This window comes from Takifugu rubripes, chromosome 21 (genome assembly GCF_901000725.2).
Source record: "Takifugu rubripes chromosome 21, fTakRub1.2, whole genome shotgun sequence".
NCBI classification, from domain to species: Eukaryota; Metazoa; Chordata; class Actinopteri; order Tetraodontiformes; family Tetraodontidae; genus Takifugu; species Takifugu rubripes.
The window spans coordinates 2,093,492-2,113,221 of NC_042305.1; the positions used below are offsets into that span (position 1 = coordinate 2,093,492).

At 47.9% G+C, this 19,730-nt stretch overlaps 1 protein-coding gene and 1 long non-coding RNA gene across 2 annotated transcripts; one reads left to right on the top strand and one right to left on the bottom strand.

Moving 5' to 3' along the window:
* Window positions 1-424: 424 nt before the first annotated feature.
* Window positions 425-3,100, bottom strand: LOC101078510 (L-serine dehydratase/L-threonine deaminase-like). The gene is given in 8 exon segments (XM_029829394.1): window positions 425-952; window positions 1,030-1,154; window positions 1,227-1,378; window positions 1,380-1,455; window positions 1,573-1,664; window positions 1,755-1,894; window positions 2,019-2,058; window positions 2,752-3,100. Coding segments are annotated over 8 exon segments (1,002 nt in total). The 5' UTR covers window positions 2,905-3,100; the 3' UTR covers window positions 425-728.
* Window positions 3,101-16,983: 13,883 nt separating this feature from the next.
* On the top strand, window positions 16,984-19,730 carry LOC115247714 (uncharacterized). The gene is made up of 3 exons (XR_003886815.1): window positions 16,984-17,303; window positions 17,590-18,075; window positions 19,337-19,730. It is a non-coding gene; the product is annotated as an uncharacterized lncRNA (long non-coding RNA).

Here is a 19,730-nt window from a genome sequence, read left to right on the forward strand (position 1 = left end):
TGATGTTTTCATCTCAGGGATGGGCTTCCTGTCAGCCGGCGCTGCTACGCATCATAAACTCCAGAATGTGACCTCACTGGTCGTGGTTGTTTTGATCCGGTGATCTGGTGATCTCATGATCTGGTGATCTGCCAAGAGGAGGATCGAGAGGTTAAAGAAGGGCAAATGAAGCCGTTCCTGCCTTAAATCCTCAGCTGTCGGCCGTCCTGTAACGCTCTGACCTCTGACCCCTGACTACTGTACAGCCCGAGAACGTCCCCCTCCCAATATAGAACGGGCTGGAACCCCAGCAGGGTGGGTACTGTGTATATATAGACACACATATGGGGGGGGGGGGGGTGCGTATATATAAGACTGATTTTCTCAGGGTCATGGGGGTCCAACATAAATAATAATAACACAATAATAACAAGTGAAGCGACAGTTTGATTGGACTGGTTTTATTCGCAGTCAAAGACGATAAACAGGATTTGGAAGCATCGTGCGTTCATTGGACGGACGTCCTTCCACACCAAAGAGCTTCAGCAGCGCCACCATCGACCCGTGGGGGCGGGGAGACCGGTCCTGGGGGCGTCTCCGATCAGAACCGGCCCCCCCAGAGCCCAGCAGAACCGTTGAGCAGCAGCGTCTGGGTTCTTCCCAGGAGGAAAACAAATCAGCGTTTTAGAATGAATGCAGAGACTTGTGGAGGGCAGGAACCCAGCCACCGGTGGGGGGGGGGGCGGGATTCATGCAGGTCCCGCCTGGTGGCCCCCGCCAGGTAGGCCCAGCTGTTGCTTCAGCTTCTGCAGCTGCTGGACGCTGATGTTGTTCCCGCCACACACCACCACCACCACCGGACCCCCCAGCGGCTCCGCCAGCTTCCCTTCCTCCTGCAGCCGTCTGAGGACGCCGCTGTACACGGCCGCCAGGGCGGCGCCACACGCCGGCTCCACCAGGATCTTCTCGTCGTCTGCGGAGGGGGGGGAGACGCGTCGCCAGGGTTACGGGCAGAAACGTGCGGGGCCGGCGGCGGGTTACGGGTCTCACCTATGAAACGCTCCACGGCTGCGACGGCGTCCTGGTCCGTCACCACCTCAGAGAAGACCGGGTGCTCCTGGACCAGGGCGAAGGTCCGTTCTGACACCCGGGCCAGGCCCAGCGTGGTGGCCACACTGGGGACGAGAAGGGAGCGTTGGCGACCCCCCCCCCAAAACACCACCTGCTCGCCTGCGCAACACCTCTACCTGGTGATCTCGGGTAACGTGACCAGCTCGCCCGCCTTCACCGCCGCGTTCAGGCTGTGCGCTCCCCGCGTTTCCATGGCGACGACGGGCACGTCGCCCCAGGCAGCGCGGCGCAGCCCCTGCACCACCCCGTTGAGAAGGCCGCCCCCCCCCCACCGACAGCACTATTGCGCCGGGCTTCTCCCTCAGCTCCTGCTGCAGCTCCTTCACCAGAGAGGAGTGGCCTTCCCTGCACACACACACACACACACACACACACACACACACACACACACACACACACACACACACTGAGGTCCCTGCCACACTGATGCATGCTGGGAAGGCCAGCCAGAGCTCCTCCTACCAGATGAGGGGGTCATCGAAGGGCGAGATGAAGACCCAGCCGGGGTTGTTCTCCACCAGCTGCTGCCCGTGCACGATGCTGTCGTTGAGAGCCTGCGGAGCACAGCGTGGACAAGGTGTGACTACAGCGGGGGACGGGGGACGGGGGACGGGGACGGGGACGCCGCGGGACAACTCGGCCACCTTGCCGTGAACGACGACTGTGGCGCCCTGGTCCCTCAGACGCTCCACCGTCAGGTCAGGTGTGACACTGGGAACCACGATGGTCGCCGGCACTCCCAGCTGACGGGCAGAGTAGGCTGCTGCCATCCCAGCGTTGCCCCCTGTGGAGGGCCGGGAAAGACATGGTTCTGGTTCTGGTTCTGGTTCTGGTTCTGGTGCTGTGTGTGTGTGTGTGTGTGTGTGTGTGTGTGTGTGTGTGTGTGTGTGTGTGTGTGTGAGAGACACCTGAGCAGCAGACCAGCCTCTCACAGCCCCGCTCAGCCCACTACAATGATAAACACATGGAGGTCAGCACCACTTTGGTGACTTTCATCATCCATCCATCCACCCACCCATCCATCCATCCATCCATCCATCATCCATCCATCATCCATCCATCCATCCACCCATCCACCCATCCATCCATCCATCCATCCATCCATCATCCATCCATCCATCCATCCACCCATCCATCCATCCATCATCCATCCATCCATCCACCCATCCATCCATCATCCATCCATCCATCCACCCACCCATCCATCCATCCATCCATCCACCCATCCATCCATCCATCCATCCATCATCCATCCATCCATCCACCCATCCATCCATCATCCATCCATCCATCCACCCACCCATCCATCCATCCATCCATCCACCCATCCATCCATCCATCCATCCATCCATCCATCCATCCATCCATCCATCCATCCATCCATCCATCCACCCATCCATCTTTCTAACTTTATCTGCTGTATTATAATGCGCCACAGGTGAACCACTAAATTGTCTGTCTTAACAAGCTAAAGACATCAAAGCTCTAAAGACATCAAAGCTCTGTCTTCCTCTAATTCTTCCTCCCAACGGAGCTGAAGACACCTCAGTGTTAGTGGAGAACCCTCCTCCTGTGTCCCGGTGAACCACCAATACCCTGAGCTCTTCTCCGCACACACACAGGTGACCCGGGAGCACCTACGGTCTGGCAGAGGTGACCGATGCCTCGGATCTTGAAGGATCCGGTGGGCTGAGAGGAGTCCAGCTTCAGGTAGACGGCGGTCCCGGCTTCTTTAGTGAGCGGGAGGCTCTGCCTGAGCGGCGAGGCCACGTGAAGAGGTTGCTGGTTCTGCATCTGTCAATCACACAGACGACACCCGCACAGACGGCACCCGCGCAGACGGCACCCGCACAGACGACACCCGCACAGACGGCACCCGCACAGACGGCACCAGCACAGACGGCACCCGCACAGACGACACCCGCACAGACGGCACCCGCACAGACGACACCCGCACAGACGGCACCCGCACAGACGGCTGCTTCTTCTGATCAGCGTTACCGGCTGCAGATGTCTGACAGGAGTCGCGCTCCACGCCAGGTGTGGCGGCCGCTCCTCTCCCCCGGAGGGTTTATGTGGGGGGGCCGGGGGGGCGTGTCCAAGGAGGGTGCGTCTGCGCCGTCCAATCGGCTGCAGCGCTAAGATAGCGTGAGAAGGGAGCGCGGCGAGGAGGCAGAAATATGCGGCGCAGCCACGAGCTGCAGACGCGTTACAGCTGAGCTGTCATGTTACACACGGGCCCCTCCCGTCTCTGGGACGTCCTGAGTCCTGACAGGTTGACACGCTGGCGGGACGTGATGGACACAGGAGATGAGAAGTACATGGAGGACGTGTATGATATAAAGGATGTGAGGGAGATGAAGGATGTGAAAGACATGAAGGATATGAAGGACGTGAGGGACATGGAGGACATGTATGATATAAAGGATGTGAGGGAGATGAAGGACGTGAGGGACATGAAGGACGTGAGGGACATGGAGGATATGAAGGACATGAGGGACGTGAGGGACAGCTACTCTGACCAAATAAGTTGTTCCTATTTTGGCTCCAGAGCCTGACGGCCCACTCAGGTCGGCTCAAACCTGAACCATCCGGTGCTGCTGGGACTGAACACAATGTTCCCTCTGCCCCCCCCCCCAACCCTCCTCCCTCTTCCCCTCCCCTGCCCCCCCCTCTGCCCCCCCCCCTCTGGCCTCCCCCCCCCCCCCCCGCCTGTGGAACCTCTCAGGTTCAGGTCTACGTGAACCACCTGAGGCTGGCCTCTGTGACTGACACCTGGAATCTGTATGAACTTCCTGACACGCTGCTTTGTGGGCGGAGTCAGTGCTCGTGGCGCCACCTGCCGGTAGGGTGGTGCACCTGCGGGGCTCCCGCCAAGAGTGTCACCTGTTGCCCACGAAAGGTCAACTTAGTTGCTTATTGGGGCCTTTTCAGCCACGTCACTGGTCCGTTACTGGACCCGTGCACTTTACAGACAATATCACAATATAATGGGACGCAAATGTCACCGGCGCCCCCGGAGACTGGGCGGACGGGCGTCCCTCGCTGCTTCTTCATGGTCAGCTGAAGCTGTCCAGCGTCTGTCCCTGGCAGGACTGGTTGACCTTTCCTGGTAAATCACTCCTCTGGCCGCCGCCGCTCCTGATCATCAGGGTCTCCGGAGCCCAGGAGACCTCATCTGTCCAAGGTTCGTCCTCTGACATTTGTCTCGGGACGTTCGTCTGAGGACGTTCGTCTGAAGACGTTCGTCTGAGGACATGTCTTTAAATGTCAGCATGCTTGGAGGAGGGTCCATCCTGGTGACGGTCACGGGGACGGAATGTCCTTTATTGCTTGTAGTGTGGACTCCTCAAACTGGGCCGGCACCAGCAGCCACTGGACTGGTCCAAGTGTCCAAAGGTGGGTGATGGGTCCCAGTGCGGTGGAGAAACCACGACCAGGACCAGGCTCAGGACAGGAAGAGCAGAAACTGGGTTGAAGTTCCTCCTCTCACCACTGGGGGGCAGTGGTGTCAAGCGTCAGGACGTCTGAGGGCCGCGCGCGAGCGGGACAATCGTGCACTCGTGAATCTGGATCGTTGTTGGGATGCCACTCCGATCAAACCCTAAATAATAAAGCACGTGGCGAAGCGGTCGCCATGGAGACGCTCTGCTGAGTATTGAAGTCAAGACCAAAGTCCCCCCCTCAAAGAGGTGATTCGCCTGTGGGGGGGACACACGCTGCCTGTGTGTGTGTGTGTGCGTGTGTGTGTGTGTGTGTGTGTATGTGTGTGTGTGTGTGTGTGTGTGTGTGTGTGTGTGTGTGTGTGTATGTGTGTGTGTGTGTGTGTGTGTGTGTGTGTATGTGTGTGTACAAGAACAAGAACAAGAACAAACATTTTTAACCTCAGTCCAAGAACATCTGACCTGAAATGATCAAAAACCTTCAGCGTAAAAAGATGGTGGAGAGAAAGCTGCTGGGAGGTTCTCAGAAGAGAAGTGGCATTAAAGCCGGCTGGAAGAGTCCAGCCTGCTTCCTGCTCCTCCAAACAGGCGTCTCCACACCAGCACTGAGGAACACGGGCTTCTGTTCTTCCTTCTTCTCTTCTGACTATTGTGTGTTTGATGAATGCAGCATCCACTCACTGTCCCCCCCCCCCCTCATTTACACTGCTCCTGGTTTCACAATGCTCCTCAGACAGATGCAACCAGAGACACTGATGCCGTCAGACAATAAACCTGAGTGTTTTTGTGTCCGGTTATTAACATGTTCCATGCTTTTCCTTCTGCAACAGTTCATCACACCTGCTCAGGGAAACCTCGGTGTAAAGGAGGTGAAGCCGTGCCTCAGTGACTCTACTGTGGTGTTTTAGAAACTGACAGTTATTAGATGAATATACAGTGTGCACGTACGCGCACACGTGTGTATAAACACTTAATACACGCGTGTGCGTGGATGTAGACTTTTTAGTACTTTGGGTTCATAGACTTTTTAGTATTTTGCAGATACGTGTCTGTATATAAACCAGATCCTCCTGTAATAAAGAACTAAAGGCTGACTGTTGTCACGTGACCTGTCTCCGTCTGTGTCCGATGATGGAACCTGCCTGGAACATCTGGTCCACAGAAAAAGCAAAACAGCTCACAGAACTGGTCCAGTTTAGACCCAAAAATGACAATAAATAATGAAAATGTGTGACGCAGTAGAACAATGGACGAACTTTCTATTGGTCATTGACAGTTTCAGTTGTCATCAGAATTCATCAAAAATATTCAAACCAACAAACTACACACAGAACCGCAAAGTTTAGAGCTTAAAGGGAGCGACAGGTGAAGATTTAAAGCTCAACGCAGCTGAAGAAGTTCCAAAAAGGAGAAATATCATGTGGTGCTTTACCACCACCCGGTGGACACGCGTGGAACTGCAGACAATAGTTAAACGCGCTCCGACACATTCTGACCTCTGCTGCTCCTCCTGGACTCCAGGGCTGCAGAAATATGCTGCTTTTACAAGTCTTTCTAAGCATCATAAATCTTATTTATTTATTTAACTAAGTTAGTCAGTTTTAATTTAAATGCAAAAACATATTTATGGCATTAAAATAGCAAAACAACTTTTCATCTTGAACCCTCCCAGAATGCTTTTATAGTAGTGGAATATTAATCAACAGCCATAAAGCTGTTCATTAACAGAGGAAAAAGGAAAGGTAAAAGTTTTCTGTTCAGACTGAGCAGGAAGACTGAAGACCGACAAGGTGAGTGGAAACGAAGAGCATTATTGAAAAGAATTGACAGTTGTGTTTGGAGATAAAATCAAGATTTGAAAACATTTTTGTGACTATTGAAGAGCTGCATAGAGCTGAAGAATTCTTGGCTTAAGAAAATTCAACTAGACTTCATATTTAGTTTTAGCACAAAGCATCGTTATACATTATAAATGAATAGTTCTTATTTAACTTTCTGATAGTCTGGCTTTAGTTATAGTTGAATAGTCTTTCTAAGTGAAGTTTAGTTTATTTTTCTGCTCTTTGCTACTGATCCTAAAAGAACTTTGAACTTTAAACCCTCCCATAATGCTTTTATGGTAGTAATATATACGCCATAAAGCTGTTGATTAGATTTTAAAAGTTCTGTTCTGTTCAGACGAAGCAGGAAGAGCGACAAGGTGAGTGTAAAGTGAGTATTATGCTGTTAACGTTGTTAGAGAGTCTTAACAGGTATTAACAACATTTTAAAACTTTTTTGTGACAGGTGAAAAGCTCTTAGAATTATTAGAGTTGTTCAACAGTCCAGGTTACAGCTGGATATTTTGGTATTACCTGTCAAACAACATCTAATCGTGGGCAAGTTAGCATCTCTCAGCCGGACCAATTTAAGACAATAAATAAATAACTAAATCCACACAGGATCACAGGACACCAACAGGATTTTGGGTTCATGTTGCACGTTTTCTCCCAGTGGTTTATTGTTCTATGTTGTGGAACCACTGTGAAAGAAATGCAGGAGTGGGTGTCATTTCTTTCATCTATTTTAAATAGAGCAGTGATCTTTGAGGACTTGGATCATAGAAATAATTGAAGAGGGGAACAAATGAGGGAAGTTAAAAAGTCCTGACTAGTATGTTTATGTAGCACCAGATAATTTATTGGCTGAGCTGAAGACAGTCCTTTCACCATGTTGGCCTGTGGAAAACCAGTGTTGTCGGGCCGATGGACCAGCGTCCCCGTCGTTGCCGGACCACCGTTGGCCACCAGTTGGGTTTTGGGATCAAAGTGGGGGCGTTTCCTGTATCCGGTTCTCCTCACGGATCCATGACTACAACATGTTGCTGCAAGTGCAGAGACGTTTGCTCTGGAAAGAACTTTAGAGCACATTCAGTGCTGCAGGATGAGGGGCTGGAAAAGGTGCCAGTTCTTTTCTCACTGCAGGGAACAGTTAAAAAAAGCAGCTTAAACTCTGAAAACATGAAAATGATACAGAGACATCATTGATTTATTGATTCAGTTGTTATCCAGAATGGATTAGAAATGTTCCTGTTTGATAAAAATGCAGTGAATTGGGATTATTGAACTACAACCGCTCCAGATTATTTACCTTCATCACAGTCTCATCACTATTTCTGATGTTTCCTCAGGATGGACGAGGACAGAGCAGAGTCCACAGTGCCCAGCTGTGTGTCCCTGAAGAGTGACCGGTCCAAATATGGAGCAATAGACTTCAGAAGTTCAGACAAAATGTAAGAAAACTAAAGCGTGATGATGTGTTTGTGTGGCAGCTGTTAGTCACATTAACAGCAGCAGGTTGTGAGTTTATTATTGGAGATGTTTAACACTTAAACCTCAGACAGTCATATAGTTACAGACTTGATGTGAATATTGTTGATTAGAAACAAGAATCATGTTTAAACTGAAAGATGAATTCAGACATAAATGCTGGAACAATATTGAGTCTTGATCAGGTTCTTTCATCCTATAAATCAAAGGACTAATAGAGATGTGTTTCATAGTGAGAGGGGGGAGCACATCCTATCAAACTGGGACCAGTCAGCTCCACCAGGAGAGTCCTCTTGTTCACAATCTGGAAGCAGATCTGGAGATGCTGAAATGAAGCCCAAACAAAGTAAAACTGTTCAATATGAGATTTAATTTGTGATGTCATGAATTTGTAGTTGTGTTGATGATTTATTATAGATGGAAATAATTGGTTTACTTATTTTCAGGAGGTGATCTGCAGGAGGTGATAGAAGGTCATAAGATCAGTCTGAAGAGAAGATGTGAACATGTGACTGAAGGAACTAATGAAGCAGGAAGTGGAACCCTGCTGAACAAGATCTACACTGAGCTCTACATCACTGAGGGACAAGGTGAGGAGGTGGACACACAACATGAGGTGAGACAGCTTGAGAGAACCTCCAAGAAGAACATCCAGGACACTCCAATCAAGTGCCAGGACATCTTCAAAGTCTTATCTGAGCAACAGAGACACATCAGAGTGGTTCTGACCAACGGTGTCGCCGGCGTTGGAAAAACCTTCTCAGTGCAGAAGTTCAGTCTGGACTGGGCAGAAGGTTTGGAGAACCAAGACATCAGTCTGGTGCTTCCGCTCTCATGCAGGGAGCTGAACTTGATCAGAGATGAGCAGCACAGTCTTCTCTCACTGCTTCATGTTTTCCATCCAACATTACAGAAGATCAGAGCAGAAGATCTGACTGTCTGGAAACTTCTGTTCATCTTTGATGGCCTGGATGAAAGCAGATTTTCACTGGGTTTCAACAAGCATCAGGTCATCTCTGATGTCACACAAGTATCGTCCGTTGGCGTGCTCCTGGTGAACCTCATCCAGGGGAACCTGCTTCCCTCAGCTCTCATCTGGATCACCTCCAGACCTGCAGCAGCCTATCAGATTCCTCCCTCGTGTGTTGACAGGATCACAGAAGTACGAGGCTTCACTGACTCCCAGAAGGAGGAGTACTTCAGGAGGAGGTTCAGTGATGAAGATCTGTCCAAGAGAATCATCTCACACATCAAGGCCTCCAGGAGCCTCCACATCATGTGTCTGATCCCAGTTTTCTGCTGGATCACTGCTACAGTTCTGGAGGACATGATGACCAGAGACCAGAGAGGAGAGCTGCCCAAAACCCTGACTGACCTCTACTCACACTTCCTGAGGGTTCAGATGAAGAGGAAGAAGCAGAAGTATGGAGGAAAGCAGAGACCAGGGAAACTGACTAAGGCTGATAAAGAACTCCTTCTGAAGTTGGGTCGGCTGGCGTTTGAACATCTGGAGAAAGGAAACATTATGTTCTACTCAGAAGACCTGGAGCGATGTGGACTGGACGTCTCCGAGGTGTCGGTGTACTCAGGAGTTTGTACAGAGATCTTCAAGAGAGAGAGTGTGATCTTCCAGAAATCAGTCTACTGCTTTGTTCATCTGAGCATTCAGGAGTTTCTGGCTGCCGTCTACATGTTCCACTGTTACACCAGGAAAGACGCAGTGGTTATATGTCAGTTCCTAAAACATTTGAAACCAAACGACTTTTTCCGGTTTGCTGAGTTCTTAAATAACGATCCAGCCACATATCTTGGTGACTTCCTCAGGAGAGCACTAATGAAATCTCTTGAAAGTAAAAATGGCCACCTGGACTTGTTTGTTCGCTTCCTTCATGGTCTCTCTCTGGAGTCCAATCAGAGGATCTTGGGAGGACTGTTGGATCAGACGGAGAACCATCCAGAAACCATCCAGAAGGTCCTCAACAACCTGAAGGAGCTTAACAGTGATGGAATCTCCCCAGACAGAAGCATCAACATCTTCCACTGTCTGATGGAGATGAAGGATCAGTCAGTCCATCAGGAGATCCAAGAGTTCCTGAAGTCAGAGAAGAAATCAGAGAGGAGACTGTCAGAGATCCACTGTTCAGCTCTGGCCTACCTGCTGCAGATGTCAGAGGAGGTTCTGGATGAGCTGGACCTGTGGCAGTACATCACCACAGAGGAGGGACGACGTCGCCTGATTCCAGCTGTGAGGAACTGCAGGAAGTTCCAGTAAGTAAAGATTTTTGGGGCCGGACATCGGCGTTTAAATCAAGCGAGTGGATCATGTCAGGTAGCAATACCCCCTCCAGTGGTCATTCCTTCAATTCTTTATTTCCATTGCAGCGTCCATAAATTAAAACAACAACAATTCATCCAGAAATGTTCAACACTGGCTGGATATAAGTTCAAAGGTCAATCCAGACAAACCAACATAAGGCAGGAATAATAGGAGCCACAAGTTAACTGACTATCATGAAATGACTGTTATGTCATTAAATAACTTTTGTTTGTTTGTATACATCGTATTCAAACGACAGAAAAACACATCTTAACTAATGACACGTGACTATTTTGCTTCATTTGTTCAACGTAAAACCAGCCGGCCTCGTTGGTTTAAATGGGTGTTTTAGGTCTTTGTGGCGGTTCCGTTTGGAGCCTTTATGTGACCCACAAAGTTGTTTGAGCCTTTCCACACCCGTTAGGGGGCAACTTCATCACTAGCAACAAAAGGTGCAGTGAAAATGATTTGAAGGGAAACAGGCAGATATAACAGAAGCTGAGGGCAATCGATGCAACCAGAGACTCTGATGTCATCGATCGGATCGCTGAATTAAGACTTGACGCACCATCGTACAAATTGGATGAAATGCAAAATATCCAAAGAGCCGATAGACAGATAAAAAGATGCACGCTTCTTTAAACCATTTGCTACAATCATTTTAAATATTGAGTAATTATAAGCTGTTCTAAAATAAGACAAATGTTGAGAATAATTCAGTTGCATTTCAGATCTGATGGTCGTTCAAACTGTTGCTCTACGGTGTTGAATTTAGCTTTTCCAGGAAATGAGCTACATTTGTGTTGAGGTAGATTCTCAGATAAGTTGATTAGAAATCCCAAAGTTTGACTCACTATTTTTGTTTCATACACAACAGACTGTCTGGTCGTGTTCTTTCAAAGAGTCATTGGGAAGTTGTGGCCTCAGCAATGACGTCAAACCCTTCTCATCTACGGGAGCTGAGCTTAAGATGGAACCAAAACCTGACAGATGCCGACGTAAAGTTACTGTCTTCTTCAATGATGCATCCAAACTGCAGACTGGAGACGCTCAGGTCAGGAGGCCTCTGTTGCTCTTTCCTAAATTTCTTTACATTTTCTGCTTTTCTCTTCATTTTCAGATTTAGAAATGTGTTTTTATTTGCCCCATTTATTCCTTTTCCAGGCTGTGGCACTGCAGTTTATCAGAGATCAGCTGTGACTCTCTGGCCTCGGCGCTGAGGTCCAATCCCTCCCATCTGAGGGTTCTGGACCTGAGTGGGAACCAGCTGAAGGGTCCAGCAGTGAAGCTGCTCTGTGGGTTTCTCCAGGATCCTCTCTGTGAGCTGGAGACTCTCAGGTCAGCTTTCTTTTATCTTCGACATAACAACTAAACAATGAAAGGCTTCAAGATAAACTCCATTGACTTTTGGAGAAGAGAAGTTTAGTATGAATTTAATGAGCCATTGAAAGTCAATTTTATAGATACTTTTTAACTGTGTTGTTGCTGTAATATCCCAGTTTATCAGTGGGGGGCCAGAGCTCTCCTGACTCCAAGGGCCCTGAATGAATAATGAAATAAAATGAAATAATGTTTTTGAGCAAGTGTAATATGACTTTTCCTCCAATAAGAGATCATTTCTTGCCATGATTCCTTATCCAGCCTGAGTGGCTGCTGGTTATCAGAGATCAGCTGTGACTCTCTGGCCTCGGCGCTGAGGTCCAATCCCTCCCATCTGAGGGTTCTGGACCTGAGTTGGAACCAGCTGCAGGATCCAGCAGTGAAGCGGTTCTGTGGTTTTCTCCAGGATCCTCTCTGTGAGCTGGAGACTCTCAGGTCAGTCAGAGATGATCCAGTACTTTCCCAGGTGTAACTAGTTAGACAATAACTGTTTACATGTTTGATCTTTGTTATAAACGTAGTGTTACAGTTCTCAGAAAAAAGACCACACAGGACAGATTTGCAGTATTAAATTGGTTGTGGAAATCTGTCCCATGTGAGGATGGTCATCAATGACTAGAAAGGAAGTATCAGTTGTAGATTTGTCTTGTTTTATTTTAGGCTGGCCACAAAACCGCCCAAACATTCAGACCAATCAAAAATGGTTCTTCCTGTCTTTTAAAGATCAGAAGGAAAACTAGAAACCCCAAAAAGAAAGCTGCTGCAGTGTGCCATGCCCCTTCTCTCCTGAGAAAAGCCATCCCAAAAAAGAGAAAAGCCCAAGTGTGAAGTGAGCACCCTGTTAAACCTTGGTACCGAAAGCCTGCAGTCATTCTCATCTTAGGTGGCTTCATTCCAGCCAGAAGCCCAAACCTGCCTCCCTCTTAAAGGGGCAGCAGGTCAGTCCAACCACAGAAACCTTCATGAAGATCTGAAGCTTTCAGCATCCACAATTGTTGCACCTCACTTCCATTGGAGTCCAAATCAGAAGCCAACAAGTTGATTCTACACCGATTCTACACAATGCAACCATTTTAAAAAGGTTTCCATACATAAGTTTTCACAAATTTTTAGATAAATCTGTTTGTTCATCGCCTCCTTCTGTTGTAATGGTCATTAAAGAAAATGACCTTATTGGAGTTTTTCTCCTCACAAATATGACTTTCTATGAACGATGCAATAAATGCAGCTTGCAATCTAAGACAATATGGAAGTATGTGTATATAATAGTAGTGGAAGTAGCTCATAAAATAATACATTTGCTCTTCTCATCGAATCTCTCTATGTTATTAAAGAAAAACCTGCTCTTAGTCAACAACATCTAAGACACCAACCAAAAATCCTAATTTTCTACAATCTAATATAAAACAGTAGAGAAGACTCTTTCTGCAGAGACACTGGTGGCAGGAATGCAGAAGTATCACCTGCTCAACTTGGAAGGTGGAGCAGAAACCACCAGCTGAGAAGGTCCTCAGCGAGAGGAAGTGGTGGAGAACCATGAAACTTGCTCAGCTCCACCTCAGCTCCAGAGACGGGCTGAGCTGGAGCTGTGGCACCAGGTATCGCCCAGAAGAGCCTCCAACAAACAAGCTCTTCTCTTGGGAGGAGAGGGCTTTGAATCTCAGCTCAGTGTGCTTGTCTCTAGTAGGTGGCAGCTGCACCTTTTCCTGAGGTCCTTGTTGATGCCCTGAGGGGAATTGATGCTCCTGCAATGTTTTCTGGCAGCATTGAGCTTGCAGTGGGGCAATCAAACCCACTGTGGGGTGGCTCTCTTTCCTTCTCTCATCTGGAGAACAAGTGACACCAGCTGCCAATCATTGTTGGAGAAATGTGCAGTCAGGGGAACTCTGCGTCCAGACTATAGCCACCCTTCCAGCATCCAGCAGTGTCTAAAACCTTTGATTTGGTTTCACCAGAGAGTGTAGGGATTGCAGGGTCGCTGCAGCATCGCCCACAAGCTATCAGGAGTGGGTCGCTTTGTCCCAACTCCTGACAAGAGTTGAGTGCTATTGAGAAATGTGGTCTCACAAACCTGGAAGGTATTTTGACCTACACACACTTTACATACGCTGTAGATCTTGTCCAACCGCCCTGAAAGAACCCAAAATAGGAACATACGGCAGATAAGCCGGTGCAGGACCAGAGGTTTGTTGCTTGTAAGCTGTGTTTTGCTCTGGAACATGTTGATTTTTATTCGTCTTCTCTCAAAATAATTGTTATTTTAGCCTAAGTGGCTGCAGTTTATCAGAGACCAGCTGTGATTCTGTGGCCTCAGCTCTGAGGTCCAACCTCTCCCATCTGAGGGTTCTGGACCTGAGCCACAACACGTTGCAGGATTCAGGAGTGAAGCGGCTCTGTTCTGGACTGGAGAGTCCAAACTGTAAACTGGAGAGGCTCAGGTCAGTCTTCATTTTTCTACCTATATACCAGCTGCTAAGATGGTGAAGTGAGGCTGTTCTCAACACTGCTGTGATGCACCACATTAAAAAAATTCCTTGTAATATCGTGAATTCAGGTCTGACCCAACTAAGAACTAACGTAGGTTTAGTACTGACGCAGATAACATGCAGACCTGCACCGTATAACCTCATCCTGCATTTTTCAGATTAGACTACTGCAGCTTATCAGAGATCAGCTGTGGCTCTCTGGCCTCGGCGCTGAGGTCCAATCCCTCCCATCTCAGAGAACTGGACCTGGGTCAGAACCAGCTGCAGGATTCAGGAGTGAAGCTGCTGTCTGATCTCGTAGAGAATCCAGACTATGGGCTGGAGACATTGAGTCAGTAGCTGGTTGTAGCCAGTCAACTGCTCATCTGCTGCATCACTCACTGACCACTGGTGAAGAGCATCTGTGGAAACATCTGCCGTCTACTCCCTCCATAGATGAAAAATTGTTGGGATTTCTGGTTTGTGTCTGTCTTTGGTCTGCAGGGTGTGGTGTTGAGCACAATTGGGTGCAGCTGGCACTGCAGGTGGGCGCACCTGTAGGCAATTTACATCTTGCTGCCTATTTAAGCAGGTTGTGCCTACCTGTCAGTGCTGGGGTGTCTGTTCGTGTTGGGAGTCTGTTCGTTGGTCTAGTGTGGGAGCTTGTTTGGGTTCCTTGGTGTTGGCTCCTGTTCCTGTGTTCCTGTTGCCTTGGAGGGTCGCTCCTATTCCCGTGCTTCCGGTTTCCCTGGAGGACCGCTCCTGTTCCTGTGTTCCTGTTGCCCTGGAGGGCCACTCCTGTCCCCGAGCTTCCGGTTTTCCTGGAGGGCCTCTCCAATTGCTGTTCCGTTTCTCCTGGAGGACCGCTCCTGACCCCCTTGCAGTCTAGGAGGACTGCCTCTGCCCTCAGTGTCTCGGGGCACGTTCGTGAGGCGAGCGTGTTGCGCCGGACTCCCGAGTCCTCGCCGGTCCAGGTGGACTGCAGCGTGTGGAGGACTCACCGGTGTTCCGAGTTCCCGGCAGTCCAGGGGGACTGCGTCTGGTTTGGGAACTCGCCGATGGACCTGGGACGGGCGGACGCTGCCTCCCGATCCCCATGCGGTCCAGGAGGACTGTTTCTGTTGATGTGTGCTCCCCTTCCCTGTGAATAAAGCCCTTGACCTCTCCACCTCTGTGTCCTGGCCTGCGTTCGGGTCCGCTACCACCATGTACCGTAACAAAAATTCCGTTTTTAAAAGGTGCTGGTGGACTTTCAGGAGATCAGTCCATGGTCGACAAAGCAGAAGCAGCTTCACCTTGAAGTTAAATTAGTTCCTGCTATCACACAATGCATCTTTATAAAGTTCTAAATGGCTCCTCGGCCACTCTTATAAGCATTAAAACATTCTCTTAATTGTCTCTTCAAATGTCTGTATTATACGTTACTATTTTACATCATGCCTTCAGAATCTTTAGGGTTTAGTATTTACTGTATCTGTGACATGGAGCATTGGAATATTTCAGCTGAAGCCAGCAAAAACCCATCAGAATGTCAAGAATGGAATATCAGCTTAAATGGAATCAAACATAAAGTGAAAAGGCCTCCTTTAAGTTTACTGCAAAAATAAACACTAAATCAAGAGCGACACGCGCCAAAAACGTCTCGTTCTCTCTTCTGTCTCCACTCATTCTTTTATATTCTGTTAAGATAATGAGGACCGGGTCGTGTGATAACAAAACAACCTAATTGGGGACTATATTTTTGTTGCAACTTTGGCTCTTCATAAGTTTCTATGTTGGCTTCCACAGATTGTGCATCCACTAGAAACTCAGTGTTTTTGAGGAACTACCAGGAGTGGCTGGAGTGGAGGCCAATGACGCTATAGCTACATATAGCTACATATAGATCACCGTTATCCTCAACCCTAAAGACCACCAGTTGGCGCAGGAATACTAAAGATAGGAGGTTGTGGTCGTTGCGCAGACGCGGAGTGATATCACGCACAATGTTCTATGTTCTATATACCGTATGTTCGCGACCAAAGGGCGCACCGTATTAAAAGGTGCAGCCTCAGTTACGGGTGCTATTTCTGTATTTAACACATACATCAGGCGCTCCGGATTATAGGGCGCGGGCATGGTAAAACATACCGCTACGATAGCTTAAAACATGCATGCTAGCGCGTATTTAGCAATTTTGCAAAAGCCGGCAAGTCGAACAACCGACAACAATGTTTCCAAAATTAAAATTTTCGTATTTTTCGTATTTTGTTATTAAGCCCCGGAGGGCTGAAGCAGGACCGCTGTTAAAAATGTATCAGTCCGCGCTTCCAGTTCTGGTGCAACGTCCAGTTCTAAATGCATGAATCCGCGTATTGACGTTTCAACGCCCCATCAGTAAACGGAGAGATTTGGATATAGTCCCCCTGAGGTGGTGTTTTTAGAGCAGTTCTTAACAACTTTCTCTTTGCCTGATAAGAGGTCCAAACATTATTTCACTTCCCTATAAAATTTGCCATTCAAGATCAGATACCACCAGGTATAATTCATCCTCTAAATTTTCACAATTTCTTATTCTGTCAGGCTGTTTTTAAACCTTTGGCAACATCAAATAAAGTACTCAACTGGTATTATGTCAGGCTGGTTTACATCCCATTAAAGAAGCCAGCAGAAATAAAGCACAACAGTTACACAGACTACGCAAAATAATATAGAGGATATAAAAAAACACTTTAGTAAAATCAAAGCATTTTTCTTGATGTGCCAGCAATGAACACAATCTAAGAAGTCTTTGACACTAAACATATGGAGCTCCTATAGAACAAACTAAAGATTTGTTGTTATTAAGATAAAGAAATGCAACATTTTCCCCAGAGAAAAAAAAGATGGCCTAAAAAATGCTCAAAGTCAGAGAAAAGCTTTCCGTGGTCCTCACAGCGGCCGCTTCCAAGAGCTCGACGGGAGGGTGTGGACGAGAAACGAAAGGACGGGACGCCCATCAGCAGAGCTGTCATTCAGCCCAAGGCCGTGGAAATAGCCGAAGAGCTGAACATTCCCACGGCTGAGTTCAGAGCGAGCCTCGGCTGGTGGAAAAGAATGACGCGGCGTAACGGACTAACGCTGCGACGCAGAACAAGTCTAGCCCAGCGCCTGCCCTCTGACTCTGGAGAGCTGTTGTCTCCTCTCAGCGCTATGTGATCAACTTAAGGAAAAGCACTCTCACCCACTGGATCAGGTTGGCAATGCTGATCAGACACCTGTGTTTTTGACATGCCAACACCTGTCACTGTACACGAGAAAGGTGAGAAATCTGTCTGGGCCTGACTCAGGAGGTGGGTTAGGGTTAGGGCCTGACTCAGGAGGTGGGTTAGGGTTAGGGCCTGACCCAGGAGCTGGGTTAGGGTTAGGGCCTGACCCAGGAGCTGGGTTAGGGTTAGGGCCTGACCCAGGAGGTGGGTTAGGGTTAGGGCCTGACCCAGGAGCTGGGTTAGGGTTAGGGCCTGACCCAGGAGGTGGGTTAGGGTTAGGGCCTGACAATGACCCAGGAGGTGGGTTAGTGCCAACACCTGTCACTGTACACGAGAAAGGTGAGAAATCTGTTATTATAAAATCCACTGGAAATGAGAAGAGCCGCGTCACCGTCATGTTAGCCTGCCTCGCAGACGGAACCAAGCTCCCTCCGTATGTGGTTTTAAAGCGTAAGACAGTGCCTAAGGAGGCGATGCCAGCTGGCATTATTGTACGTGCCCAGGAAAAGGGCTGGATGGAGACCGAGCTTGTAGTGGACTGGCTCAAGGTTGTGTGGGGCAGACGGCGTGGGGGACTCAGAAAAAAGAGGAACATGCGGATTTTGGATGCATTTTGTGGACACTTGTCTGATCCAGTCAAAAAACAAGTGAAGGCGATGAACGGCGACTTGGTGATCATTCCGGGGGGGAATAACAAGTCAGCTGCAGGTGTTGGATGTTGTGGTGAACAAACCATTCAAAGACAATCTGCCAAAGAAATCCACAGAGTGGCTCCTGTCTGGTGATCACGCACTCACACCGACAGGAGAGATCCAGAAGCCTCCGGTACGTTTGCTCTGTGAGTGGATCCTCCACGCGTGGGACGCAGTTTCCCCAAAGAGCATCATCCACGGGTTTAAGAAATGTTGCCTATCAAATGCCCTGGGGCAGTGAGGATGACGTGCTGTGGGAGGAGCCAGAGGATGTTTGTGAGGAGTAATGTTCTGACATGACAGAGCTCAGCGACTCTCAAGTTTAAACCAGTTTGCATTATTTTAACGCAATGTTTTTCCTTATTCAGATTTGTTTCAAGACTACAGCTACAGTTAGACTTCACTTTGATGGTTAATGCAGTTATTGCAATTTTGTTGTTTTATCACAGTAGATTGGTTTATTTACATTTCAAAAACCAGAAGCCGTTCATTTACAAATGTGATTGCACTTTAGTTTACATATTTAAATGTTCAGATATTAAGATGTGATAGACAGTTTTTGCATGATTTGAATGAGGCAAAATAACATGCTTTTTCTCTCGAATATATTGTTATAATCATTTGTTTCAGGTGTACTGTAATTATTTTCTGTATAAAACTTGAGCCTTGAAAAAGAGGGGGTCGTCTTATATTCGGGCCAATACGGTAATTCTTATTCCAAAAAAATTTGTAGAACATGTCTGACGTGTGCAAGACACAATTCACAAGGAAATCTGAGACCAAGGAGAGGAAAATTTCCTGCTCCCCGATATCCATTCCAAACTATACATATGGACTTCATAGAATTAAATAAAAGTGAAGGGAAAAATACTGTCTAGTCATAATAGATGCATTTTCAAAATGGATAGAATTATTTCCAACAAAAAACCCAGATGCGCTAACAGTTGCTAAAGCACTCTGCAAAGATATCATACCCAGATATGGAATCCCAGAAAAAATTTACTCTGATAATGGTACTCATTTTGTAAATCAAGTTGTTAAAAAGATCAGTGTTATGTTTCATATTGATTTAAATCACCATTGCTCCGATCATCCTCAGAGCGCAGGATTAGTTGAAAGAGCTAATAACACTATTAAAAACAGACTGGAGAGATGCATGGAAGAGACGGGGAGACCGTGGACAATGTGTTGATTTGGCTAAGCTCTATATAAACATTACAAGCACCGCAGGCCTAACTCCTTATGAGGTCTTATTTGGAAGACCGTACAGGCTTCCTCAGTTCACAAACTACTGGGAGACAAATGATGAGTCTAATCTAGCTGATTACATGAGAAGAATGTTAGAAAAACAAAAGCAAGGTCATGAAACTGAGACGCCCTCTGTCTCCCAACAGAACGGTGGAGCCAGGCGACTGGGTCCTAGTGAGGAGCGTAAAAAAGAAACACTGGTATTCACCTGAGTGGGAAGGACCTGACCAAGTTCTTTTGTCTACACCTACTGCTGCTAAAATAGCTGAAACATCAACCTGGGTACACCTCACTCACTACAAGAAGGTCATTTCTGTTGAAAACTCCAAACGGGAAGGTGATGCAAAGTCTGATAATAGGGTGGACTTAGACGAATAGAGTCTGGGTAGACCCGAAAGTCAGTGAAGGTTTCAGAGCCGCCGACTCACTTAGGGAGGCTACTTCAACAGGTTATGGTCCATAAATAGTGTACCAACTTCATAAACATCACAAGGACAGCAGCGGGTAAAATAAACAAAAGATAATACGGGAAAGAGAGAA